General features: G+C 49.3%; 2 protein-coding genes across 7 annotated transcripts in view; one reads left to right on the top strand and one right to left on the bottom strand.

Annotated features, from left to right (window-relative positions):
• Positions 1-2,117, top strand: part of TSPAN18 (tetraspanin 18) — a 119,439-nt gene extending 117,322 nt beyond the window's left edge. For both annotated transcript variants that reach the window (XM_058025684.1, XM_058025685.1), the window contains one exon: positions 7-2,117. In XM_058025684.1, coding sequence (XP_057881667.1) covers positions 7-54 — 48 coding nt within the window. In that variant the 3' untranslated portion in view covers positions 55-2,117. The remainder of the gene's footprint in view (positions 1-6) is intronic.
• On the bottom strand, positions 123-27,626 carry TP53I11 (tumor protein p53 inducible protein 11). Of its 5 annotated transcripts, none has more exons than XM_058025691.1 (7): positions 27,609-27,626; positions 10,635-11,003; positions 10,030-10,088; positions 9,411-9,459; positions 8,883-8,979; positions 8,244-8,345; positions 123-7,327 (listed from the first exon to the last, which is right to left on the bottom strand). In XM_058025691.1, the coding sequence occupies exons 2-7, from the start codon at positions 10,761-10,763 to the stop codon at positions 7,194-7,196; spliced, it is 570 nt and encodes a 189-aa protein (XP_057881674.1). In that variant the 5' UTR covers positions 10,764-11,003; positions 27,609-27,626; the 3' UTR covers positions 123-7,193. The 5 variants fall into 5 exon arrangements, with proteins under 5 accessions (XP_057881674.1, XP_057881669.1, XP_057881671.1 ...); XM_058025686.1 differs by lacking the exon at positions 27,609-27,626 and adding an exon at positions 27,340-27,445; XM_058025688.1 differs by lacking the exon at positions 27,609-27,626 and adding an exon at positions 27,095-27,165.
• Between the last annotated feature and the right edge of the window lie 252 nt (positions 27,627-27,878).

Below are 27,878 nucleotides of genomic sequence, written 5' to 3'. Positions count from 1 at the left end.
TCCCAGCTGTTTGCCATGATCTTTGCGATGTGTCTCTTTCGAGGGATCCAGTAAGTGGCCCATGAACCACCGCGTTCCCCACATGCTCAGAAGAAAGAAGGAAAATCTGAAGAAACAAAACCTGAAAACGCCCAAAAAAAACTTTATTTTTTTTAACAAAATGGGACAGGGATAAAAAAATAAAAAGAAAAAAAGAGGGTTGTAATATATGAATGACCAAAAGGATTGTACTTCAGGGGCTGGAACTTTGAGGTGATGTGCACTACACTGTACACCGGACCCTTGCCCAGAGCCACCCGCAGCAACCGTGGAGCAGGAGCCCAGAGCCACCGATTGCACTAGAGACGGATGGAGCCGGTGGGGGTGAGGGAGGAGGAGCACAGCTGCCTCTCACACCAGGCTGAGCCTACATTCACCACTTCATCGTGCTTTAGACAACAAAGGACCCAAGAACAGACATGAAGGGGCTGCATAAGGCAACAGGTTGGCCTTGACTGTCCAGGTGGGTTTGAAACAAGCAGTGGTGGCTTGTCTAAGCAGGTGTAGTCAACATCTGCAAGATTCTGGCTTTAATTCCCAGCCACAGGATGAGAACACTCATTCTTCAGTGGAAGCATTGCCCCTGTCGTGTGAAACTTGTCAGAGATATCAAGCACTTCAGTGAGGCTGGCTTTTCTCTGGAACTCCAAGCAGGAGCAATGTGATCTAACTTAACAATGGGACTCAGCTAAGGCTGGCTGAGGGTCAAGAGTTTGGTGCCTACCTTTCTGTTTTTACTAAGATTTATTGTTCACTGTTGTGAAAGAGACCAAATGGTTCCCTGCTGTGTTCCCATCTCCTGGGGAAAAAATGGCTCTGGTCAAGCATCATTGATACTGCTGCCTTCCTGAGAAGGGAGGATATAATGTTTAAATCTTGTCAGCCTTTGCCTTTCCTCTGATACTTGCAAAAAAATGGTTTGTGGTGCTCTGTTAGCATAAATATTTGCAGTGGTTTCTGCATGTTTTTCCAGCCTTAAGGAGAGGTCCAGACATGGTGCTGGATTGAAGAGGCTGAAGTTTGTCAACCACTCCCATGATGGTTTCCTGGACCAGTCTGGTGGAATCATTTCTGGTCAGAGAATTTCCCCTGAGATTCTCCCATGGGCTCATGATGAAAGTAACCAAGTCAGAATTGTTTTAGTTGATAGTGTTTCCTCCCTTGAGATAGTTTGGTATTTAACTAACATGTCACCTGCTCAATCATTTGGAAGTGAACCTGAGAAAGATGGCTGGGACTGGACCTTGGTCAGAGATTAAGCTGGAGCTACTGAGACCCCAGGAATGATCCAAGAACACCCTGTGTGCAGCCACACTGCTCCAGCTGCTGCTGTGGCTGTGGATATTGATTTGCATAGGTGACTAGTTTCTCATCTGGAATCATCGATCCCTGCTGCCTTAATTGTTCATCTGGTCACTTACTCCCTGACCCCAAACTCATTTTACTGGGGAATGACAGAAGGGGATGTGGTTTCTTGTTTAGATTTACAAAATTTTTACAAATTTTATAGGCTCAGATTATGGGAGCACTTTTATATAGGCTCAAACCAGCTCCTCGGAAAGCCGTAATCTCTGGCAAGGAAGGAGCAGAGCATTAAACTTGGTGCCCAGGTTTTGCAGCAGCAGCACGTTCATCCTCTGGCTGTTGCCTTATACCTCTGAGGCTGTGTCCTTTGAGCTCTCCCAGTGGCACTGCACAGACTACAGGCAAGGAAGGAAAGCAGCAGAAAGCTGGGGCCACAATAGACAAAGATTATGGCTAAGTATCTAGGTTGGGGAACCAGGATACTAGGGAACAGGAAGGAGGCATTAGGAGCTTTTCCAAGCTTCATTTGAGAACAATTTATTCAATGGCAAGAGAGGGCTGGGCAGGTAGAGCTGCAGCCTCCCCATGCTGCAGTCAGCATATTCCAGCAACAAAATATGTTGCCAGGGCTGCTGAGCAGCATCAGATGTTGCATTAAATCTTCTGGAAATATGTCCAGAACTATTTCCCTCTGGACCTCCTTGTAATGAGGCATTTTAGCATTAATCTCTGGTCTGTTGTTTAATAAAGAAAAACAGTTTTGTTAGCCAAAACCCAGCAGTATTTGTCCTGGACAGCAGGTGCTGCACTTAAGATAAGAAAAATCTGTTCCATCTACCAGTCTTGTAGGGAATGGGCTGAGCAGAAAGCAAGCTTATCTGTTCTCCTTCTGCCTCAGGAGCTGGTGTCAGTGACTGTTCTGGGACAGCAATTCCCAGGGAAGGAACAAAACTGTCAGCAGAGTTGGTAATTTGGCTGGAGGTGATTGAAAGAAGCAGAACTGCCTCCCCCAGTCTCCAGTTTCTTCCTTTCCCATCAGTTTATTACGTAGAGTTCTCAGGTCAGGGCCTGGCTGGCAAATTATCCTCATTTGTGCATGGTGGGTGGCTGAAGGGGAAAAAAGCCTAAAAGCCTTTTCTGCCACCAGTGGCATGGGGAAAAAAAACCTGTTAGAGATGGGGGAACCAGACCAAAGCAGCCAGAGCACTAAGTACTACATACACATGCCTGAAGTATGATCTTGGCTGGCTTGTTTCTCTTTGGCTTTCCTAATTCTGTACTCATTGCTTTGTCTGTTTTTAGCTTTCTTGCTTTCCCTCTCTCCCTAATGGTAGTCCCCTGTATCTCCAAAAGGATCTCTTCTTCATCTGTTATTCTGGGCTGTGCACAGCTGTTTCTCCTCTTCTACCTTTTTTGATCCCCCACTGCTCTTTGCTGTGTCAAGACTTAAAATCCTCTCTGCAGGCTGGCTCACGTGCCACTGGGAACACAGCTCAAAAGGCCAGGCAGCAATTCCAAACAAGAAATGGAGATAGCTGTAAAGATATGTGCAAGTCTGAGAGGATCTTTAGCAGTTGGTAACAGGCAGAAGGAATTTCCTTGGGGGAATTTAATGAACAAGCAAGCCCAGAAAGCAGACTCCCCACTGCATGTAAATTTGTTGGTTTTGTCCCTTGGTTTTGTGGCTGTCCCCTCTGTGGTACAGTAGTTTTCAGAACTGTAGGCAGGAGAAGCAGTTGTATTTTTGTATTTGTTTTTACAGCTCTGGTGAGTATTTTGGGGCCAGGGGCTCAAGCTGAAGTGACTGCTGGCTGGAGAACTCTGGGCAGGCTGGAGAGCAGAAGGAGCTGCTGTCTCCTTTGCTGTAGCACTGTGACCACGGCCCAAGCACCTTGGAGGGATTAGCAGAGACCAGCCTGGGCCAGCCCCCAGCCCCTCTCAGCATCCCTGCCTCCTGGTTGCTATTTAATGCTCCAATGACTATCACAAATGCCTGGGAAAAGGGCTGCGTGTGAAATAATGTTTGAAATATATTTTAAAAAAATGTAAATGTTCTTTTTATTAGATAGTGGAGCTAATTTATCCTGTATTCCCTACTGTAATCCTTTTTTATATTGAAAGGAAAGTTTTTTTGGTAATATAAACCAGAACACAAGCCTGAAGCACTCTCTGCACGGTTTCTGTGTGCATTTCTTAAAAAAAAAACCCCAAAAAATAAAAGAAAGATATTGTGACAGTGAAGTGAAACAGCTTTAATTTTCACTATTTGCTTGGTGTTAAGTACAGTCACTTTCTTACCAGAGGAGAAATAAACTCAGGTACAGCAGCTAAAATGAGGTATAAATTGAAGTGTCCCATCCCCTGCACCACCACTCCCCACCCACACCCTCCCAAGTAAAAACCCTTGACCAGAAAAGAGGCCAGCTTAGGACAGACAGAGCCTCTCCTATGTCACCAGCTCCAGTTTGCCAGATATTGGTTAGATGCAAATAAGATGATGTAGGGAGTTATGTGAACGATGAGTTTTCTTCACCCTCCAAAGTGAGGGCTCTGTGAATGCAATGGTTTGGGTCCATCCCTGGCAGAGAAAGGGGGTCAGCTTTAAGTCCTGGCCTGTGCCTGCTTGGAGCACAATTCTCTGGGGAACAGACCCCCAGTCCTGCACAGCATTGTACAAATGCAGGAAGTTCAACTGCAGTCTCCCTTGGGAGATGACATCGGTCCAAAGCTCTCTCACAATGTAACAGATAAGGAAGCTGAGGCCTCTGGAGATGGAGGTTTTTTGCCAGCAGATCAGTAGTCGAGCCTGAAGCAACACCTCAGGCTTTTTGATCCCAAATTATGTTCTGAACTGCCACCTGCAGCTGTGATGTCAGCACTTCCATCCTTGGGGACACAGTTCTGCACAAAGGTGTGGCATCCTCCTCCCTTTCTCCCCAGCCACAACAGTGAAGAGTGAAGACAACCAGGTGCAGCTGGTTTCTGGCAGTGCTCTGCCTGGCCTCCATCCTCACACCACCCTGAGCAACTCCCTCCCAGGCCTCACCTGATACACACTCACCTCCTCCAGAGGGCCTGGCAATGTTTCTCCTGCAGCTCCTTGCTGCTGAGAATGGATGTGCCAGGAACCAGAGCTTAGTTGTAGAGGAGGTGTAGAGCTCTGTATTTTCTACATGGTCCACTTATAGCAAGATGGAGAAAGAAGCATCAAAACAACTTCATGTCTCCACTTTCAGGACTAGGTACCAAGTAGCATGAAATCTTTTAAGTGACCACTCCCCCAGGCATTGCTCTATGGTAGAGCAAAAAAAAACCACTGACCAGCAAACCTAGAAGCTGCTGACTGTTACGAGTTTTGCAGAAGCAGCTGCTAATCAGGAAACCAGAGAAATCTAATCTTACCTTATTTAAAGCTACCCTGGAGACCTGTAACTGCTTCCCCCACCCTCCTACCTGATCTAACCATCAAGAAGTCCTTGGAGTACTGCTCTCACATAGTGCAGTAACTCATTTCTCTCACCTACGGGATGACATTTTAAGGTAGAGTAATCAGACCCGAGTCATAACTAAGTTCATGGGACCTGTGGCCAACACAGATGGGAGGCAGCATGAAGAAGACCTCCCAATTTCTTCTCCTGTAAGACTGCTTTTTTTGCTGTGGTAGGTTCTACTTGTCTGTCCTAGAAACATAAATTTCCCCCCCCCCCCAAAAACCAACCATCAATCTGTGTATACATTCATGTGACACCCCAAAACACAAAGAATCAAGCTTCACGTACCTATACCCACAACTACAGCCAAAGTGCCACACTGAGGCCACTGCAGCTGCCCATGCAGGTGATGCACAGGGGGAGAGCAACAGCCACAGCATGCCATGCTCCAGCTCCTGCACGCTGCTCCACTTGGTCTAATTTCTGATCCTCTCCAGCCTGCATTTGACCATTATCTGCCTCACAGGGAAAGGTTTGCCTCTTAGACCCCAATTCTTCCATGTGAACAGGAACACTCCTCTTAATTAAAAGTTTTAGTTGCTCAGTATCGTTTTTGGATGTGCTGAAAGCAGCTTGACAAGCGTCTATTGTTGTGAGGCTCCAGAATTTAGCCTGCTGTTGGATGTTGCCTCTCCCTTTGATTTACTTATTAAGCAAAAAACTAAGTTACAATTGTGATGTTTCCTGATTTAACAATTTCCAATATTCTTATGTGACAGACATTTTGCATGGCCAGTAAGTACAATGCACACAGTGTCCCAAGCTTATGCAGCTGCTTCTAAATGCCAAAAGCACTAACACAACATACAAAAACTACCCACTACCTTCTTCTAACTCTACTAAGATATTAAACAGCAATAGCTGTAGATCCCAGTCTTACCAGTGGCTTGAGGACTGTTGTTCACACAAGCAGTCCTGTTTGTGTAGAAATCTTTCTACTGGGATTTTGGAACATCAGCTATATTCCAGGGCGTGCTTTGATTCAGTCAGCAGTAGTGCATGAGTAACAAGTCCATATCCTGTACACAGACCTTCTGGCTTTAGTCCCATGGAGAATAAAAAATGCTGCCTCAAGCTGTGGACAGGGATAATCCACAAGGAAAGCACTAGGAAGCAGGGCAGGCAATGCTGTTAAGCCCAGGAGATATTGGAGAAATTGGCTAGTGAGTACTAAAGCACATTCAGTCTGTCCTTGCCATCATACACTCTGCTCCTTGCTGTTCTTCATCTCAGTTAAATATTAAATATCTTAATGCTACAAACTTTGGTCCTCTCTTCTCAGGGTCAGAAGAGATGTGATGCAGATATTAGCAGAGTTGGAACACCATCTCCCACAGCCAGAGCCCATATCTAGAGGCTATTCACTGACCCAAGCATCTGTGCAGATGCTCTTACTGCTACAGTCCTCTGCTCTTACCAGTGCTAACCACAACAGCACTCCAGCTCCTGCTCAACTAAAGCATCAGATAAAGCTACTGCACACCCACCACTGCTACTACCATCAGTAAAGCTTCAACTGTAGGAAGTGTTCTGGGGTGAAGGGGACAGGACCCCAGCCTAGAAACTTCATGAAACACCCCAAATGAGGGGATGTCTTTGTGCTCAATGGGCTATTTCCAATAGCTTACTTCACTTGTCACATCTTGTAATTCAAGTTGCTCCACCATTCCCAGTGCTGTCCCTGCAGAGGGAACAACGAGGGTTCTCCCTCTTCTTTTGCTCTATCTCCTGCCAAGCCCTACACAGCATCTGGTGCAAAACTATGAACTACACAAAAATGCACCTCTGGCAGACAGGAAAGAAGAGCTGTTTGCAAAGCACTGAACTTGACCCCATCCAGCTCCTGGCTACCTGGACAGTCAGTACTTGCTAAAAGGGGAAAGGGCTATAAACCAGGGGAGGTGCAAGGCTTACCAAGTAGAGTAGCCGGTTCCTTTGTAGGTTGTCTTACTGCCCTGTCTCCTCAGGGATTTGGTTCCAATATGCTGGCCTTATTTTGTGCTTTGTTCCAGTGGGTTCAGAGCCTGTGATCCCATCAGCCAGTGCCCCTAGAAAACTGGCTTTTTTCCCTGAGCCTGCCAGGCCCACACACTTCCCTGAGCCTTCCTCCCCACTGTTCCTCACCTCCTGCAGAGGGGCTGGGGGGATCCCACTGATGTTGCTCCCCCCATTTCACCTGGCAATGCCACCAGCACTGGGTTACACACTGATTCATGCCGGTAAAGAAAGAAACTCCTTTAGAACCAAAAGGGACTAACAAAAAAAAAAAAAAAAAAAAAAAAATTAAAAAATTATAATGCAAAATTACCGACACAAACTCCCCCCTCCCACCTTTCCCATAACAAAAAAGCCCAGGAGCTAGACTTTCTTGGGACGACGTCCAACTTGGTAATAATAATAAATGCTGATGAGGATGAAGAGGGCTCGGCTGACCAGGAGGAGCACGGCACCTGTGGCTATCCGGCTACTCTCAACCAGGGAGACAGTGGTAACTAGAGAAGAAGGAGAGAGACAAGGCAGAGGTTGGTGATGCAAAACCAAAAGGAGACAAATGCACAATGCTGTTTTCTGCTGCCCTCTAACGCAGAGCTTTGGCAGGAACTGCTGAGCCTTGCAAGCGCAGGAGCTTTCAGCACAGGCTCGTTCACATGCAGAGTGAACCCACGGCAGAGACTCTTCACTGGCTTCTTGTCACAGCCTTGAGGCTTGCCATGGACCCCAGAGCTCTCCCTTACAGAAACCCTGCTTTCAAGGCAGCCCCACATTCAGGCAGCCTGAAACAGTCACCCAAGCAGATGTGAGTTTCCATTGTGCTCAGGCATTAATCTGGGAGTCACATCCTCCTGAGTTTGCTTTGTGGCTTGAATGCTTCAGTGCTGATAAACATTTCTCAACTTTAAGAGCATCTACAAAATATGCACAGTCCACACACATTGCCTGTATTGAACACCTCTCTTTTCTGGCCACCAACACATAGCTTGCATCTAAACCATCTACACACTGAGCTACCGACACACACACAAGAACTCCCTCCATTGTTAAATATAGATAAGCTCCCTAGAAACAAGTTAAATGCTATGCTCTGTTTGGGTAACACTAAACATCCCCCTTTTTAGTGTAGGTTGCAAAAAATCTTTTCTCGTTAGACCCTGCATCTAGGCAGCCTGCTCCAGTAATGACTTGTGTTGGTATGAAGCCCAGGACATTTGCAGGGAGAAAAATTAATGAATTGTCAGAGGGTGATGTTCAAGGAGCAGCTCAGGGCAGAGGCTATTCCATGGAGGAGAAAAGAGGCAAGCAGCTGGCAGGGAACATGCTCCACCACGGCCCTGCCCACCGTGGATCCCGCTTCGCATCACGCAGTCTTCACACCTTCCTCCTCGTCCCGACCGACCCGCAGGCACTCACCGAGGAACTGCACGGCGAAGTAGCAGGCCTCGGCCAGCAGGCTCCAGCGGATGATGGCCTTCTCGGCGGTGTACAGGGCGTTCCACATGATGAGCGCGATGCCTGCGGGCACAGCGGGGCGCGCTGCCCGAGGGCCGGGACAGCGGCCAGGCCGCGCTTCCCGCCCGCCCCGCGCGGTGCCGCTGCAGGACGCGGTTCGGGCCCCTTTCCCTTCCCACACCGCATCTCCGGCTCCCCGCGCCTCCTTGTCTTTCGCCCCCTTCTCCTGAGCCCTTCCCGGGACGCCGCCGCCTTCCCTCGTCCCCTGCCGCTCCCACGGAGCCCCAGCCGCGGCCCAGCGTCCCTCCCCGGGGCCCCTGCAGGCTCCCTTTGCTGGGGTACACGGGGTGATTCCCCAGGGATTCGGAGCAGGCACAGCCCTTCTTACCCTACCTGCAGCACGCCTGAATCCCTGCTAGGAAAAAGCAGCAGTAGCCAAGCTTTTCAAAATACCCCTCAGCAATTTCTTTGCTAACAGCAGATGTTCTGCTCTCCAGCTGCAGCAGGCGTCTGGCTGGGCACGGACTTTGTCCCCTGCTGCCGTTTTGGCCACCTGTCCCCTTACTCTGTGGGGCAGCAGCATCCCAGTACGGCACTCACTGAGGAGGGCTCCTCCATAGAGCCGGATGGGAGTCTTGCTGCTCACCGATTCCTCCTCAAAGATGGCATCGAAGAGCTGGTCAGGGAAAGCGAGGGCCTGGCAGAGGCGAGAGAGAAGCTCAGCAACCTGAACTGGCCGCCAAAACATGTCCTCTTGGGCAGCAGCCTCCAGCATCAGGCCCTTGTGGGATTGGAGCCGCTGGCCAGGAAACTGGCAATTAAGGAGGCGCAAAAATATCACCATGTCAGCTATTGGCTGCATGGCTGGTTTTTGTGACCAAGGCTGCCATTCCTTGGTTTATGGGCCCTGCTAATGAAAACAGACTCTCAATGGGAACAAACTGTCAAGGACACTGTCGGCAAAGCCCATTACTGAGACACAGTGAGGGCAAAGGCCTCGCAGGAGAAAGTGGTAGGAGCTGCTGGAGGCAGGGGAGGAACAGAAATGCCAGGGACTGAAGGGCCCTGCTGGGGCACCCCTTTAGCAGTCAGGAGCTGGTTCTTGCCAGGACCACGTCCCTCACTCACCATGACAGCAACCCCGGAAAACATGACGGCGGAAACAAGCTGCCAGACCCTGCATGAGAGGGAAGACAGAGGACCCAACATGAGCTTGGAGATGACCCCATCACTCATACTTCACAAAGCATTTCTAGCTGCCTGCTCCTTCATCAGCCTTTATCCTTCCCCCATGCACAAGCCAGACAGCCAGAAACCTCCCATGGAAGGACTCAACTTTCCACATCCCACTAGCTCCAGCCTCAACATGCAGACCAGCCCCACTAGTGAGACAGACCAGACTCCCCCTCACCCAAGCAAAGAAGAGAAGTGACCCTGCCAAGAGGATGTTGCAGAGCAGGGTCCCCACAGGACACACCACTGTCACACAGTAGAACAGGAGCTCCTTCAGCCCAACACAACCCTTGTAGTTCTCTGCACATGCAATGAGACAAGAACTTGAGGGTCTCAGGCTAATTAATGGGGAGAAGAATGCAGAGCTGGTCTGGTTCCACAGCTTGCAAGAAGCCCCTGCAGGGAGCAGTGATGCTGGCACAGCAGCAGAGTTGGTGTCTTAAACCAGAGCTAGCAGGAATGCTGTGGCCAAGGGGCCTCAGATGACCCAGCTCCAAGGTGATCAGTACCTTACCTGAGTCCTAGTGGTTCCCGGACTGCAAACTTGATTTCATTTCCCAATACTTGGCTAATCTGAAATTGAAATGAAAGGCACAAGCTAAGCAGATCCTTCCCCAGTCTTTAGGCAGTACTCAGCAGCCCAAAACCATGTATCTAATCCCATGTGGGAGTTTATCTCAGAAGGCTGGAAAGAGGAGGAGGACAAAGGATTCAGCTGTGACTTGTTTGTGCCAACACCCACCTTGATTTATATGAGGAGCTGCAGCCTCTACTACTCCCCTCCTGGGATCAGCTACCTGCAGCATTCAGCTGGGAAAAGGTCAACACCAGCTCCTGTTTCCTCTTACCTATGGAAGAGAGGAACTGACTCCTCACACACATAACCTGCATGTCCCATCCTGATGGAGCACAGGCTCAAGCAGAGCCCTCAGGGTGTAACACTATCTGTCCTGCTGTCATGTGCACGATGCCCAGAGCTGCTCATGTTCATGTGAACATGCTCACAGTGCCTGGCTATAACTACCCCAAACCACATGGATGGGCAAACCCTGGTTTGCCCAGCAGAAGGTCCCTTTTCCACCATTACTGCACACGGGCTTCCCTCTCTGCTGGCCTCACCTTTGAGCGATGGACCTCGCCGTCATCATCCTCCCCACCGACGCCCAGGATTTTGCGGGTCTTCAGCCTGCTCACCAGGTCGGTCTGGCTGTGCTTCTTCATCAGCGGCGGGGGCTGCTTCGCCGCCATGGTGCTGGCCCTGCCCCACCAGCCCTTGGCTGCCAGGGGGCACAGGGAGGCTGCAGGAAGCGGCTCCGCTGTCACATGAAATTTCACGATGTTTGGGGAAAATAAAACAACCGCCGCCACAAGGTCTTCCTGTTAGGCCGGCAGATGGCTCCTCATCCTCGCGGGGCAGGGAGCCTTGGCAACAAGGCCGGCCCCAGTTACAGGTGGCTCATCTCAGAATGATCCTGCGGTCTCCGGGATCTGCCATGGGAGGGGAAAGAAAAGCTCAGAGCAGAGTGGCTTCAGCATGGACATTTAGTTAGGAATGCTTTTGACCTACAAACCATAATCTTGTCTATCCCAGCATGAGGCAGTGCCCAATAGAACCTCTTTGCTGTTTTTCAGATTAGGGGAATTAAGTGTGTCTCAGACTAGGGGAATTAAAATCATTAAGTAATTCTTGGCCTTTTTCCTTTTCCCATTCAATACATCACATTCTTCAGCTGCCATTTCAGATCAAACCCCAAACAAGTATCAGTTACTTATTTGTGTGTCCCCCCACTCACATGCTGCAGCCCCCAGGCTGTGCCAGAACAACATATCAGCCCCTGAGCACAAGAAGCCAGAGGCATGATTTTCCGTGAAGATTCTCACTTTGCTTTCAGGGAAATTATGGAAATTAGAAATGACAAATACTATCTGGGATAAGTAAATACAGGCAACGAGACTTGAAAAAGATAACTTCTGCCCTGACATGTGTGTAAAGCTACAGGTATTGAGTCCCATGAAATCACTGTCTCATCCCACAAACATAAAACCCTGGAAACCCTCAGTTCAGAAAGCCTTTTCTTCCAATTTGTCATCATTTTATCTTGGCTCAGCTGAACACAAACGCTTTTTTCTGTTTGCCACTTGGCCCTTCCAGAGACCCACAGAAATTTCCCCCAGGCACCAAGCACAGCTAATCCAGCCCAAGCAAGTGTAGTCCCAGAGCTGCCCCAGGAGGAGACAATTTATGCTGATGTCTAAAGATTTCACAAGTCTTTGGAGAGTAATAAAATGAGTACAATTATTTTGGCACTGTGCATGCAAATGTTGTGCCAGTGCCTTGCGAGGGATTTCCCTCTCAAAGGAAAACCCTTCCCTGTGGTTGTTCAGACAAGAACAGCCAGTCCTGTTTGCAAGTGCCCAACGTCACTCTTTCTTTAAGGCAAAGTTAAGAGGTCTTGCTGGGATAGTGCAAAAGGTGAGTCCCATGACCAAGGGTTTGATAAGATCCTTTCAGCAGACCAGGCAAAATGCTTTTCAGTGAGCCAGTTGAGCTACCCAGTGCTTTGGAAGTACTTCTTTTGGATTGTAGCAGGGCTTGTTCGGTCGTGGGTTTTTGCTCTTATTCCACGGAATAACTAAGCCCAGGTTCCTGGAAAGGCAGCACGAAGCCAGATGCAGCAGTCAGGATCTGGAAATATTTCAGAATTGGAACAGTGGAAAACACCGCCACAGGAGGAAGGTAGAAGCCGTATACTCAGGCCTACCTTTGAGCACAAGGCAGGAAACTCAAATGGTAACTGACAGTAGAAAAGTTTGAAAGATTTATTATGTCTGGGGTTTGCCAACCTAAACTGTCACAATAAATTGTGTGTATTCAAATCTAGATAATCTGCACACAAAATCCAGGCCAAAGCCAGAGTGATGTGTCTAAAAGAAAAGCTCAACATCTTTAACTAGCTACAGTTTTTGCAATTTTTTCTGCTCCTGGCTGCTCCTGACTAACAAGGCTGGATGCTGGGTGGTTTCCCACCAGAAGTGCTGAAACCAGAGGAGACATGTTGCTGTGGTATTTCTAGCCCAGCATATTCTGATCAAAGCCATCCATTCCAATCATGAAGCAACAGTCTTGTGGTGAATGCTCCTCTCTCTCACTCTGAGGCCATCCCATATCTCTGAAGTTAGGGGGAAAGTCTGGCAGAGGGCCCAAGCAGGGTCCTCTCTCTCACTCTGAGGCCATCCCATATCTCTGAAGTTAGGGGGAAAGTCTGGCAGAGGGCCCAAGCAGGAACATCCTACTGGCTCCCCTCAGGGATAATAGACCTGAAGCTTGCTGGTCTTGATAGGACTTGGGGTGCTGAGTGTGCTGGCCATGCCATCCTGGTACTTCTGGATCTTTCCTGGTTTCTTGCTAGGGGAAGCTTGATGGCCACTACTCCTGCTCTGACCTAATGGTCAGAAATGCCAGAGGAAGGGAAGATGGGAAGGGGGTAAAAAAGGAAGGAAAGGGTAAGGGAAAGGAAAAGGGAAAGGGGGAAAAAAAAAAAAAGAAAGAAAAAAGGAAGGAAGGAAGAAAAAAAAAAAAATAAAAAGGAAGAAAAAAAATGTAATAGATAATTTCTCCTGAGACCAAGAAGCAAAGAAAGGTGGGACTCCATGACTCACCAATGAAGACTGCACTGAATAGCTTTGTGGTTACAGAGGCAGTTTAGCAACTGGCTCAAGGCCAAAAGATCAAAATTTGCCTTCATAATTTGTCTCGCCAGTTACTTTCAGGGCAGGAGTTGGTGGAAATTTATCCACATCATCATTAACACTGCTCTCCCATTAAGAGTTTCCACTGATTTGTGGTAAGCCACTGGCCAAGAGCTGGGACAACATAGGCCAGACACAAATGCCAATAAAACAATCTGGTGCATAAAGCCACACTCCTACAGCACAGCTAAGGCACGGCCCCGCAGCCAGTCCCACGTCTCATTACCCCCTGGTCCAGAGACAGAGCCAGCCTAACGGAGGCTGGATATTAATGGCTAACGAGCTAATGAATGCAATTAGTGCTAATTCAGTGACATTCAGAGAGAAGATGCTGAGGATTTGAAAACATTATACTTACATTAATGTATCCTGACACACTGACAGTTTAGAGGATCGTTTCTATTAGCCTGTGAGTTTGCAAAGGGAAACCTCCACCTCCTCTTTCTCCTTCGAGTCTCTCCTCCTTAATCCTTTTTCCAAGCATCCCAGGCACTGTGCAGATCAGCCACCATAAACAGGCAATTCCTACTCCCTGCCACAGCTCTCTGTGATGGGCAGTGCTTATGTGCAGCTGAAAGAGGGTTTTTTCTTCCTAGATCTCTTTTCTTTGCAGGCTCCTTCCAGTGTCAGCTCTCTTGCTCAGCTGTTTAGCATACTGCATTCAATTTTGATAGCTACTGCTTAGTGGTGCAAAGAAACCTCACTGGTGCCACACCAACGATAGCTCAATCTCTCCCACCTCCACAGCTCTTCCCCCAACGTCTCCGCTCCCCTCCCAGCGTCTGGAGAGGCAAGCTCCGCAGCGTGGGAGAGAGGAGACTCAACTGCACATGCCACGGTGCTGCAGCAGCCAGGGCTGCGCGCCCACCGCACACTGCAGAGCCAGACCCTGCTCCAGCAGCACCCAGAGCTCACTGCCTACAGCTCCTGCCAGCCAGAGCCCGACTGCTCGTGGGTGGAAACTGCCTGCCTGCGAGGACATGGCTCCCCAGGGCCCTCAGAGCAGGGATGCTGCCCACTGCTAAGCTGGATGGTACTGTCATCCACAGTGCAGCCTTTTACCTGACAAAGCAGTGGTGCTTGAATTAAAGAGGTGGCACTACAGAACTTCTCACTCCAAGGGTTTGATGGCACTTCCAATCTTCAGGCAGTGGCAGAGACTATGAAACTAGAGCCAAGCTGGGACCATGAAATGTTTATACATATCAGTTGGACACAGTCTGTTCAGCTCCATCACGTTCAGGCCAGGGAGAGGATTCTTGCTCTCCGGTTTTAGAGTTCCCAAGTCAGTATGTCCAAGACAACTCAATATCTCGAGTCTGCTTTGATTTGTTATGCCCAAGAATTATCCAAGAGGGTGCAGTGGAGGTCTGCGCTGGATGTGGATGTCAAGGACACTTGCTATGCCTACACTTGCCTCGCCATCTTCTACAGAGCACAGGCTGAGAACCATACTAATACTAAGTAGGAAGCAGAGGCAGTGTCCCTTTCCAACACTGGAGTTCTCTGGGAGCAATCTGGCAGAGCCCAGGGGAGTTCCCCAGCACTGCAGCATTACAAGGAGATGTGCATATGAGAGGGGCATCCACCATGGTCACTGTGCTGTACCAGCCCTCATAAATGGACTGACACCCACAGCATTTCTCTTGCAAGGGCCCAGCAGCTGTAATGGATTTGTCCAGCTCTTCTGGTGTCCCTGCAGGCTGTGTCAGTTCTGTGTCTGCTGCTGAGGACAGTACCAGGTCCACAGCAGCTGCTCTGGACCCCGTACCTCATCAGCCACAGAGCTGTTGAGAAAGCCTGGGCTCAAACACATGCTCACAGTAAAGAGGAGAGGCAGTGGAAACACAGGTGGATTAAGGACAGGATCCACAGACCTATCAAGTACCTTGGTCCTTGCAAACACAACACTGTTGCCTAATCCCATGGGACCCAAGACTCCTTTTTTCCCACCACACACGAAGGTTCAGTCTGCTCACTTTTATGTTCTTAAAATGTGTTCATAAACAACCTCAGACACTTCAGGACTCTGAAATCCTGAGGCATGAGGTAAATTCTCTGTGTCTAACCCAAAACCACACCTGAGAGTCACAAAACATCTTTGTGCATCCTATCGAAATGGCCTAGCAAGAGTTTCCCCTGGAAGCCCGTGGCGCAGCAGACCCTGAGGCAGAACTACCCATGTCCCAAGTAACTACCAAAATATAGCTATTTTCATCCTGTATTTCTGCAACTGCACATCCCAAACCCACAGTGACCAAACCAGCTCCCTGCCTAGATTTCTATCAAGCGTGGAGATTTAGACTATTAGAACCTCTCTACCACCAGCCGGCTGGGAATTAAACTTGATCAAGCCAAAAATAACCTGACGCTCAGGCAGTAAAAACAATTAGCACTCAGCCACCACAGCAGCAGAATGCGGCGGCTGCTCCCGCTCTGTCTGGCACAGTCTGTACCCCTAAGCAACAGGGAGACTTCAGATTTCTCACCTGTAACAAGCCAGGTGCACAGGACTCTGTTCCCACATAAACACCAGCCCTTTCAGCACAGAAGGCTCTTTGTAATACCAGCAGGAAGCATGTCTTGACAGAGGCTCATCCCCAGCCCTGCCACAGCCCCTTAAACAACTCTAAAAGGCACAGGGAGCTGCTTCCTCAAGCAACTCTAAAAGGCACAGGGAGACTGTCATCCCTAGGGAATGCCCACAACCCTGGGCAGTAGATTCCCTGCCCCTAAATTATGAAAATGCAAAGTAAGATCCTTAGGTCAAACAACATCTTCACTGGTGCCTCCAGACCATCTCCCAAATCATCTGCAATGCACCAAGAGCCTCAGGCAGATCTAAAGCTCAGCCTTCAGGCTGAGCACATCTCACGGCCAGACACCATTGGATGGGCTTTCCAAAGCTGTTTGTGAGAGGTGCAGAGCTGCCTGTGACCACGAAGCCTTCACTTGCAAGGCAGTGGCACCCAGTGCCTACAGCAGCTCTGGCAACCTTAGACCTAATGGATATGGCCAGCATCACCCCTCAACAGCGGACAAGGAGCCCTCTGCAGCCTGCTGGGGAGGAAAGAGTTAACTTGTGTTGTTTACTCAGTCACCACTTCATGCAAAAAAGGATGTCCAAAGTCTGCTCAGCCTTTTCCATGCATCCTGTCCTCTGTCTGCTCCAGAGTTGCTTTAGCCCAAGCAGGCTCAGCCCCTGCACACTGTTCCTCTGCAGCCCCTGGGTGCAGCAGCTCCTGCCCCCAAGCTCCCTGGGGCTGTACAAACATCCTGCCCCAAGAAGAACCACTATTGGCTATATCCCACAGCACCTGGGAGGTACGGCCCATCTCCGGGATTTTATTGCCCGCAGGTTTCAAATTTCCTTTCACAGAGAGCACAGGAAAGTTTCTATCTGTGTCGCAGGATGTGTTATACAGCAATCAAAACCTGTAAAGTGCTCAGTTCCCCTGAACAGGATAAAAAAGCTCTGTTGCTCTACCAGTTTCTCAGATGGGAACTATAATTAAACACAGCAACCTCTCTCCTGCTGGCCTGCCAAGCACCACCTGCAGCAACTCGCTGACCCCTCCATGCAAGCCTGGGCAGCACCTCAGGGGAGAAATGCTTGTCTGCCTCTCACAGCAGCTGGCAGGGCAGCCTGTGACAGGCTGCATTGCTCAGGCTCCCCACGGGTGCCCAGCTGGACACCTGGCCCCACCGTGGCCCCTCTGTATGCACTCAGGGGGCTGCTGCCACAGGGGACAAACAGACTTCACCCTTCAGCTACCACACACGTGCACTCACACCCCACGTGCAAGCCTGGCCACGCCACCCTGCCTTTTCAAGCAGCCCATCCCTGGCTGCTGAGGTGTGTTTAGGCTGCAAATACAAAGGATTCAAGGTACAAGCACAACGGTGTACAACAGCTGCTTCAGCAGCTCTCATCTGTCTTACTTACATAAAAGTCCACCCCCTGCATCATCCTCTCTCTGCCACCGAGGCTCTCAGCCCAGCCAGCCACAGCAATCCATCACCTCAAAGCTGCCCTTGCTCTCCCCAAAGGCTCTGGCTGCCACGTCCCCACCCAGCCCCTTGTTATCTCAACAGATGGCCACAACCAAGCAGTTAAGTTTCCCAGGAAGCTGGGAGGATGGAGAGAGAGATGGGGAAGTAGGACGTATTAGGATTGGGTACTGTTTTTCTTTAAAGGCATTAAAAGAGGAGAATTCCTCTTTGATTCCCAGCTGCCTTAGACAGGTGTTTGTGAGAGACAGCCCCAGAAGCTTAAGAGGCCATCTGTCCTGCAGACGATTTCTACAGGGAAACATTAGAAGGAAAAATAAAACCCATATGCATACACACAGAAACACACACACAAAAAAAAAAAAAAACAACCAACCCACCCAAGTAAATCAACCCTTGCTACTGAAAAAGAGCAGCTTAAAAAGCTAGGAAAGCCCTTCAACCAAACAGGGAAATACAAGTGAGTTTTACAGAAACTGTGATGCAACTGCATTTCATCTCCTCTGCCTTGCATCTGAGGTATAGCAGAGGCTCAAAGGAACTCTATGGAAAGACACTGGGAGGAGCAGGGAGGAGTCCACACACACTGTGCTTATCCACAACACCACTGGATACTGAACCTTCACAGTAACATGGAGCTTCTTGGCACTTCTTTTCCTGACAACCTCAGACCTCCCCAAATTTTCTTTCTACTGTGTCCCCAAGCACCTGACAAGAGACTTTCATAAATGCTCTGGGAAGCCAATGCTCTTTATTCTCAACAATTCCCTGCACCTCTGTCCTTTTCCAGAACACAAAAGAAAATTGTTAAGAAATTACAATTTGGGACATTAAGTTCCCTGAGCCACATACAGGCACAACATCCATCTGTATACTGTCACTGAAATAGCGATTTCAAAGCCATTTTCAATGAATTCCCTCCCCAAAGACAATAATCTACACCTCCAGCAATATTAGTTCTCTATCTGCAATCTGGGAACTTACTCAGCACAATGCAACCACTGTGATTTATACACTCTCAACATGTCTACAGCCATGAAATGGAAGATGAAACGAGCCTGTTCCGCTCCATAACCACAAAAGCAGATTCCCAACCAGTTTCATGGACCAGTTTGCAACCCCAGCCTGAGAACAACTCCTGCAGGACACCCCAACAGCATCAGATTATTTTATTCCATTTGTGTAGAAAACAAAGAGCTTCTCCTCTCCATAGTCTGTCATGATATGACCAGATGTGCAGTCTAGGCAAACACAATAGGGAGGAAAAAGGGCAGACGAATAAATTTGCATTTATCAGGAAGATTGCCTTTTGGTCTAGTCAGGATATTTCCCGAGTCCCAGGCACATAGGGACTCACACCTCTCATTGTACAAGCAGTAGTTTCCTTCCATGACACAGAAGTTCTGTAGATCCGGCCTGATATGAAAGGGCCCAAGCAACTATTAGTCAACAGATGAGTTGTTAACAGCCCTGTTACAGAGCATTTCCCATACACATGGTTACATCTGCATCCTGGATAAAATAATAAAAGTTTACTATTTATATAAATACATTTAATTCATAAACAATATGTTATATATTAATAAAGCAAATATAAATGTACATATATACACATATAAATATATGTATTTGTACATGACCATATGTATATAAATATATGTTATATATACACACAAATAAGAGACATGGGTTGATTTGTATGGACTTACTTTGAGTCCCACTGCACAATCTCTTGTCTGGTTAGTAAAGAGAATTCAGACTAACAGACCAACCATGTAATGTTGGCATTCACCTGTATTTTGGTCTCAAGGGTGAGAGAAGCAGCTTGTCCCAGACTCTTTCCTGGGAGATGTCATCTAGAGTCTCAACTCCTGCTTCTAGGTCAACCATTTACTGCCCTAAAGACTGATACCACCTGAGACCTCTCAGCCCTGGACTACCAACTACACATTACTTGGACCCATCACTGCAGCCTGGGAACACCTTCTCACATCTCCCCTAAATAATTTGCCAACATTTCCTGTTCATTCACATGATTAGAACACTGGGTTTATTGCTCCCTCATGGCTCCTTAGACATTAAATAAACCCAGACATGCAGACAGGCTCAAGGAGTTGCTTAGCAAAAACATGATGGAGAAGGCCTCCCAACAAAACACATACTTCAACTACTTGGTAGCCTATCCCAACTTGGCAAAAATCTCCCTCTGACACCTCAGCAGTTTCTATAGCAACAGGTTACTGCTAAAAATGTCAGATGCAAAATTCCCCATGTTGGGCAAACAGAAGCTAGGAGGACAGATTTAGAAGAGGAAAACTTCTAAATAGCTGCTGCCAGAGCTAGCACAAGCTCTGCTAATTCACAAGTTGGTGGTGAAACAACTTGAAAGAAACTTCTAGCAACTAACTAGAGGGGGAACACGTGGTGCACAGGGACATGTCTGTGGAGCACTGTTCCACAGCATCCCTCAGAACGAGGAGGAGCCACAAGTATCCCCCTATCCTGCAATGAGGCACTTGAAAGTGAGACCAGCTGTTTTTAGAAACAGAACTACAGCATGCAGAATAGGAAACCTGAAAGCCAAACTATTAGATTATAGGTTTGGCAGTACTGGTGCTCCTTTCATAAAAATCAAGACTGGGTCATTAAACCTCTGAGAGCTTAGTTTTCCCAGATGCATATGAAAAGTAAATCTGCCACAGATCATACAGCTCATGTACAACAGGTGAGACATCTTAAAACAAGAGCCCAGCCACTGTACCCCACCAGTGCCAGGTCGTGACACCTCAGCCTGCTCTGTGGACTCCTGAGCAGCACTTGGTTCATTACACACAACACGTCAGAAACAGAAATGCCCTTCCTGGCCTGACTAACAACCAGTTTAGCATGAAATTGATTTTTTCTTTCTGTCTTCATTCACTGCTGGTGGGAGAAAGCACTGTGGAAAGCTTGGGGTGAACCTCACGTGGATACTGCCTTCACACACACCAGAAACTCTCAGAAGATTCTCGTGATCACATTAAAGCCAGATGCCGAAAATCAAAGCAGCCACAGCTCAGCAGAGAGCTGCACACAGGAAGGAAGCCCACCACACTAACAACAAGTGACTTTATTTGCCAGTGTGGTTCTCAAGTCAGAAGCTTGAAGAACTCACAGGCTTTCCCCACAAACACAACACCCACCCCTCTGGAACTCACCCGTCCGACTTTGCTTTTATGTGCTGCTGATTCAGGGGAAAACTGCATGCAGCCATGTATGTGGATGTGCACGTGTTTGTTTATGCATGAGCTGTCAAGCCCCCAATTATGCACAGATCAACAAGGCTCTTTGAATTCCCGACTGTGAAGTGCGTGACATTTAATCTGAGCCTTCCTTTTGGATTTCATATCGTGCTTTATCAACAATGGCTATTCAGCACACAAGTACCCTTTAGAAAGCTTTCATCAGAAAAAAGGACTCACATAAAGGAGATTGAAAGAGACAATGTCTCTGATGCATGACAGGTTCTCCAGCTTCCGCAAAAGACCAGTGTATGTGCACTGTGCAGAGCACACGCAGAGTCAATGTGCCCCCAGCCCAGAGTAAAAGCACTTCATGGGTGGAGAGAATGAAATTTGGAAGCATCAACTATAACCTGAATCTGTGCATCTTCTCACCTCCGTCTTTTAGGCTCCCTCGGAAATAGGCAGGGTGCGCCAACTCCCACAGATGTCCATTCTAGGACAAGATGCACCATCTCCTGCAATGGTTCACCTCTTTCCATATACCACAGGAAGAGCCCAGATGATGAGCAAGACTAGCTTTTGATTGCTTTTATATGGATGGACAAGATCAAGATCCTTGCAGAGAACTTTTCACTACCTGATCCTAGGCAAACCCTGTATGACTTCTGCCCATCTTACAGCATGGAGCCACACTTTGGGATTATGAAAAAGCTGGACAACAACATGCCAAAAAGGGTATGCAGATGCTATGCCCTATAGTCACAGTCACGAAGGACCCACATCAGCCTAAGGAACTAAAGCAAGATTTCTCTTTTCATAGCAGAGAGGAGGCAAAGGGGTAGACACCATTATGTGGCATGAACAGTCTGGGTGACAAAGGATATCTTGAGAACTGAGAGGTCCTGCAGGAGCTCTCTCTCCATCTTGCATGCCTGGCACATGCAAGAGAAGTCTTAGGAAAAAAATGTTAAAGGTAGTACTGACTAGTTCTTCTCCCTACTTTTGTTTGATTCTTCTACCCCCAGGGAAAAGGAGGCAAGAGAGATTCAGGCAGCCAAATGATAGCAGCATCAGTGCTGACAAATCAAGGTCTCAAGTAACCATGGAAAACACAGCATTGCCAGATGTCCCTTCTCTACTATCAAAGGTTGTTTAAGGACCTTCCCTTCTTTTTCAGTTTTAAGTCTCAGACACTTGGATACAACAAGTTCCAGTAATATCAGGATCATCCATCAGGACTCTGTGTGTGTGTGTATACACATACAGTGCTTTGCTACTGTGCTTGTGTATAGAAGAGCTCATGACATAGAAGTGTCAGGTTTTAGTCAACACCTTCCCTTGTAATGTCATTTCCATGCAGCCAGGGCTCTGGGAGTTTCAGGTTGGCCTCTTCTCCCACATGTCCTTTGACTAATGACAGGCACTTGGTTTGCATGGTGATGTGATGCAGGGAATAAACTGGCTGGAGGGGATAAGCTCAACTGCTTTATTATTCCTTCATCCATCAACCCTCAATGCATCCTGCTTGTCCAGAGATTTAAACAGTGGACGTTGTCACAGTTTATGGAAGGGGTTGGAAGAGTTCCTGATGGGTTTTTGCCAGCAGACAAGGCAAGAATACCCCAAGGAGCAGTTGCACTGGGCAGAGCAGTAGGGCAGGAGGGTGGAGGGATGCACCATAGGTGCCTGCTGTTCAGAAGCACACCAGATCTCTGGTTAGCACTTACAGAGACTCCACCAGCAATGCTGATATTAAATTCAACTAAATTTTACTCTCACTTCACCATGAAAACAACCTGGGAAAACACAGACTGATGGTCTAAATTCTGTGGTCCTGTTCACTGCAAACTTTGACTCCTGGTAGATTTCTGCTTTCTGTGGAGTAATGTTTGGATGCTCTTTATTGCTATTGAGCAGCTTCTACATAAACTTTTCTTCCTAGGCCACAAAGAAAATGTTAGGGAAAAGCCAATACCACCCAGCTCCCCTGGATTCAGTATTGTGGTTTTTGAGTGTCCCTCTCCCTCTACAAGGAGGCAGCTCATTTTTATGCCTACTTGCAATATGCCAAACATCTACTGTGAATGGCATGCCAGGCAGCTAAAATTAAATGTCCAACAGAAAGACTAAGAGGGACTTAAAACCATGGACCTTTAAGATATCTTGTTCTTCAGAAAACAGCCTGCTTCCTGGAGCTTTGGCTAAGACTGGCAATACAGCCCTCCGTTTCCACAACACAGGGCTTCCTGAGGACTCCTAAGACATGGCAGAGTGTCTGCAGCCAGGCTGTGCTCCAGCATGGCCCACACATCTCTCACACATCTTTGCAGCTACACAGTATAGGGCACTAGTGAGGCTGCTGCCTGGCTGGGTGCATGCCACACACAGCAAGACAGGGGCAGACAGCCAGGAAGGCTGAACTAAAGGCACCTTCTTGGCTGTCAGGAAGGACTGGAAGCACAGATGTCCTTGGGAAACTGTCTGCTCTTTGTCACATCTATCTACATCTACAGCAGCCCTAGCTGGAAGCCCAGAAAGAAACTGCAGCAACCAGCAAGGGCTGGGATTATTTTAGGGCTCAGCAGTGGAATTCCTGGAACAACATCTGCTGGCTGAAAGAGCTTCTCAAGTCTTTATATGACCACAAGCATTCAACACCAGAGGTTGGTGTTTCAGTCATAAGGTGGCACCACTACAAAAAGTGCTTCTGCTGCCATCATGGGTTACTGAATGAACAGGTACTCAGACGAAAACACCATCTGAGTCACCCATGGAGTTTCCTGAAGACTTGTGGGTTTTCTCTGCAGGTCTCTTTTTTGGCTGCTGACACAGACTCAAACTGTTTACTCTCTCAACCCAGGCAGGATACAGCTAAAAACAAGAGGGTTGCAAGCCTTTGTGTGCTGCTCTGCCTGCACCTGCCCCTCTGGGCCACGTAGTCAAAGTGCTGCTGCCTAATTTTAGCACCAAAAGGAGGGATTCCTCCCTCTCTGGTTTGCAGCAGCAGGCAGCTGCAGAGGGGACTGCACACTAATCTCCCTCTAAAATACAGAACCCCTTCAAATGAATAATTAGGTGGCCAGTGTTATCTGACACTCCCCTGTGCGCATCTCCCGCTACACCAACTTATCCTATAATGCCACTCCTCAGGAGACCGGACTAGCAAACCGCGGATTTATTCCTAACTGCTTTTCTCCCCATGCTCTCCTCTGTGCCTTTGACTTAAATTATGTTAATCCAAATCCCTAACAAAAACATCTAGGAAACTCTGCATCAATGGAGCCAGCTACCAGTCCCTATGCTTAGGCTTCTAATTTTGGCCCCATAGATTCAGAAAAATGAGCACATAATTCCTGGCCACCAACATCAGCAAAAGCTGCTCAACCTTCAGCACTAGACCCAACTACAATGGTTTTGATAATTTCCCTGTTTTGGTGATGGACCTCTCCTCCCTAAAATGACAGCAGCAGTCAGTTTAAATCTGGAGCAGAGCTTTCTTACAGACATTGGTCCTTGATTTTGCCCTGTAAGATGAGCTGGATAAGGGTCCAACCAAAGTCTGGTATAAATGAGTCAGGTACAGCCTAGGCAAGGGCTTCCCCATCAAAACTAGAGCACAGATATGCTCAGTAAGATCTTACTTTGCATACAGAGGGATAAAAAGACATTTACAGATTGAGGTAATTGGAGCATATAACCACTGCTCAGAATGAGGATGAGAGACTTATGCACATTGTAAAAACCAGAAGGAAAGTTTGCTACTGGGGTTTCACCAGAGGCCTCGGAGGCAGAGCTGGGGGGCCAGCACTGTGGTGGGCCTTCCAGTAAAACCCTGTGCACATCCAAGCCTCTTTTTGTCCATCTGTCATCGGGGGTCAGCCACACTAACCAGCACCACAGTTGGGCACTGAAACACATGGAGATGCACTAAGCCTTGCAGATGACACAACTTCACAAATAGAACAAGGCCAAGAAGGCCAGAGAGTCATTTATCATTTGCAAACTCTCAAGAGCGTCTTTGGTTATAGCTGAATTTCTTTTTTAACACCTTTTAGCATCTTGAACAAGAGCTTTTCGAACATGGAGTGAACTCCTGCTAGCTTGCAATCTCCAGGACAGCACCAAACCCATATTTTCCAAGGGAAGGCAGAAAGCAATGTGAACAGGGAACACCTGGTCGCCTCTTAAGTGTTATTTTTCCTGCTCTGGAAAAAATCCAAATGTATTTTGTGGCCAGCATTGAGTCCTTTCCTCCCAAGAGTTATTTTCACATTCCTAGATCAAAAATACAAAACCCAGAAGATCTACGCTCTATAAATAATGTCCCAATAGTGCCAAGGTCACCAAGCCATTCCCTCTGGCACCAGGCCAGAAGTCAAACATAAACAATCTCAACATCTTTCTGGTTCACGTGTGCTTTTATCCTGTGCCAAGGGAAAGCTTGTAGCCAAAAACGTAGCACTAAGAAGAGAGACACCCCCACCTCATGCACAGCTCCACCCAGGTCAACCCGCAGCCTCCTGGGCAGCCGGGTGGGAAGGCAGCCAGTCCTGCCTGCGTCAGAGGGATGCACACTTTGTCTTCTAATGCCATTTAGCAGTTTTCACTAGAAATTTGGGGGCTTACTGGGTGAGGACCAAGCACACTCTTCGCACAGAACATTTCATGATCCAAACAGCTCAAAGTGATATTTGTAACCAGCCTGCGGTACCATCCCTCCCAGTCCCTACTATTCAACATGGTGACCTTCAGAGCGCTGCAGGACAAGGGAACACCAGCTGCAGATGTACTCCTGGTATTTTGCACGCTTCAGCACTCAATGCTCAGTGAGAACAATAGGAAAACGTTTCCCTTTGGATCACACCCCAGCTGCCAAGCAGTTCCAAATGGACTGAAAACCTCAGGGGAGGGCATGTCTGTGGCTTGTTCTCCAAGAGATCAATGGCCACCCCAAGCCTCACCTTGCTGTGCATCTCTGGAGATGCTCTTCTGTTCATATCTTAACAATAAAACCTCTATAAAACTACTACTACAATAAAAACTACAGGCCCACAAGCAGAAAGGATCAACTTCTCTTGAGGCTGTAGAGCAGAACTCACCTTCTCAGCCTCCTGGCTGGGACAACCACCTACCCAGGGAAGATCTTCCTTCACCTTACTCTGCTCTGCAGTTGAAGAACAAGAACACACATATACTAAAGCAACCAAGTCCCCCCTTTTCTCAGCTGCCATCAGTATCCAGCCCCTCACTACTGAGGGCACCAGGACACCACAGGTTCATGGTGTCCCTCACACTCTGCTGTGCACTCATCAGGTGCATATTTATGCAACCTAGCTGAGACAAAGCTAGGGCTAGCTGAGGTGCTTTCATGCTGAGCCTTAAGACCTTGTTTATTTTGGGGTTTTGCCAAAACCTTTCTTAGGAGATTTCCTCCCTGGGCAGACTCCCCTGCTTGAACTGTAACTACCATTTATTTGTTTAAAAATCACTTTCCTCATCCACAGGCCCTGAATGCCATTATTCAGCAGACTGCTCTACTGCAGACAGAGTTACTGAACAAGTTATTTATGCCAAGTCCAGAATAGCCAGTGCTCTTGCATACTCTGTAGTTTCTCATGGCTCAGCTGTGCCCGTGGTACCCTAATGTCAACAAGGCTTTGGTTGCTGCTGGCATTTGTAACTCCCAGCCTTTGCAGACCGAGGAGATTAAATGGTACCCATTTAATCATTAGCAGCCCTGATTCTCAGGCAGCTGCAAGAGGGTCAGGTTCCTTGCTCAGGTGAGAAAAAGGCTCACTGAACTCCAACTCCAAGCAGCGCTGAGGCAGGGCAAGGAGCAGGTGCTGAATAAGGCTCTGCTTCTTGCTCAGCCTGGCTTACTCAGTCGGAGCTGAACTCAACAGAGAAGCCTAATAGCTGCTGCTCTAGACAAAGCAGTGCACCTGCCCAGATGGGACAGCCAGACCCCGTAAGAGGCACAGCAGACCGCTCAGCACGCAGGAATGTGCAAGCTCTGGCGGGAAGGCAGAGCCCGCTGAGAGCTGGATTTCCTCACCTTCCCCTCTGCGATGGCCGGGGGTCTGTCCCGGCTCCCTCCCGCATCGCAGCTCCCGCCCCCTCGCCCTCTCCCTCCATCCCCCCAAGCAGCTCGCCGTCCACCATGGCCATGCCCTCCTTGCGGCCAGGGCTCCCCAGCACACCCACCGGATTACATCCCATGGGGAGCACAGCTGAGCTAGCTTCCCTCATCCCAGCCCCACGCAATGCTCTGCCACCGAGGCTGACCCCCTAGCCTGTGCAGTGGCCAGGACTCAGCCTCCCCTTTCAGGCACCTGAAGTACTCATCTGGGGACCGTGGTTCTCCGGTGACGCTTCCCGAATGGGCGGAAAAGAACGGAGCACTTCCAGGAAAGAAGTGACATCGGACCCCTGCCGCTGAGTCGAGTAACAGCCAAGGGAAAGCCCTCGTCACAAAGCCAAGGGACCGCTTGCGCGTCACCTCGGCACGGCTGCTGTCCCTCCAACGCTCGGAGCAACCTGCCACCCTCCCACCAGGATACAACTCTCCACCACCTCCTCCTCCACCCATCCTACCCGGAGCGGGCACGGTCCCATCGCAGCCAGCACAAGGGCTGATCCCTCTCCTTAAGCCCCTGTCCATCCGTCCGTCGGTCCATCCATCCCTCCCCCGTCCGCGCTGCCTGCGAGGGGGCAGCGGGGCCGGCTGCCCGCGCCGGGTTCCCGCGGGGCGCAGCGGCGGCGTCCGCGCTCCCGTTCCCCGGGACCGCGAGGGGCGGCGGGGAAAGTCCGCGGCGCGGGGGGACGCGCACAGCACTCACCGCCCTAGCGCAGGTCCCGGCGGCGGGGGACGGTCCCGAGGGCTCGGCTCGGCTGCCCCATGGGCAGAGCGGTCCGGGGGCGGCCGCGGCACCGCGCAGCCCGCAGGCGGCCAGACTGAGCCCGGCCCCCGCGCGGCGCCGCCTTTACCGCGCCCGCCCGCCCCGCCCGCGCCGGCCCACGGCGGGCGGGACCCGCCACCGCCACCGCCACCGCCAGCGCCCGACGGGGTGGCCCCGCCGCCCGGGCCCGCGCAGGAGCGCTGGGTTACCTGCGGGCTGCGCTGGGTCCCGTGTGCCCCCTGCGCGGGTTACGCGGGGGCCACCTGTGACCGCATCTTGACGCGTGGGAACAAAGAGCGGCGTCCCGGGGCCAGGTTCCTGCGAGGGAAGGAGGGGCGGGGGCATCCATGGAAATAATCCCACGGGAGAAACAGGCTCCTGTCCCACCCGGCCCGTCCGGGAGCTGCCGGAGGGGGTCCCATCGCTTCATGTCCGACGGGTTGGGGCTACCGAGGGTCGGCAGCGGGACTGTCCCGGTC

Source organism: Melospiza georgiana, chromosome 6, assembly GCF_028018845.1.
Source record: "Melospiza georgiana isolate bMelGeo1 chromosome 6, bMelGeo1.pri, whole genome shotgun sequence".
Classification (NCBI taxonomy): Eukaryota; Metazoa; Chordata; class Aves; order Passeriformes; family Passerellidae; genus Melospiza; species Melospiza georgiana.
Note: the sequence above shows the minus strand (reverse complement) of the source record. Positions and strands in the feature narration are given on the sequence as shown.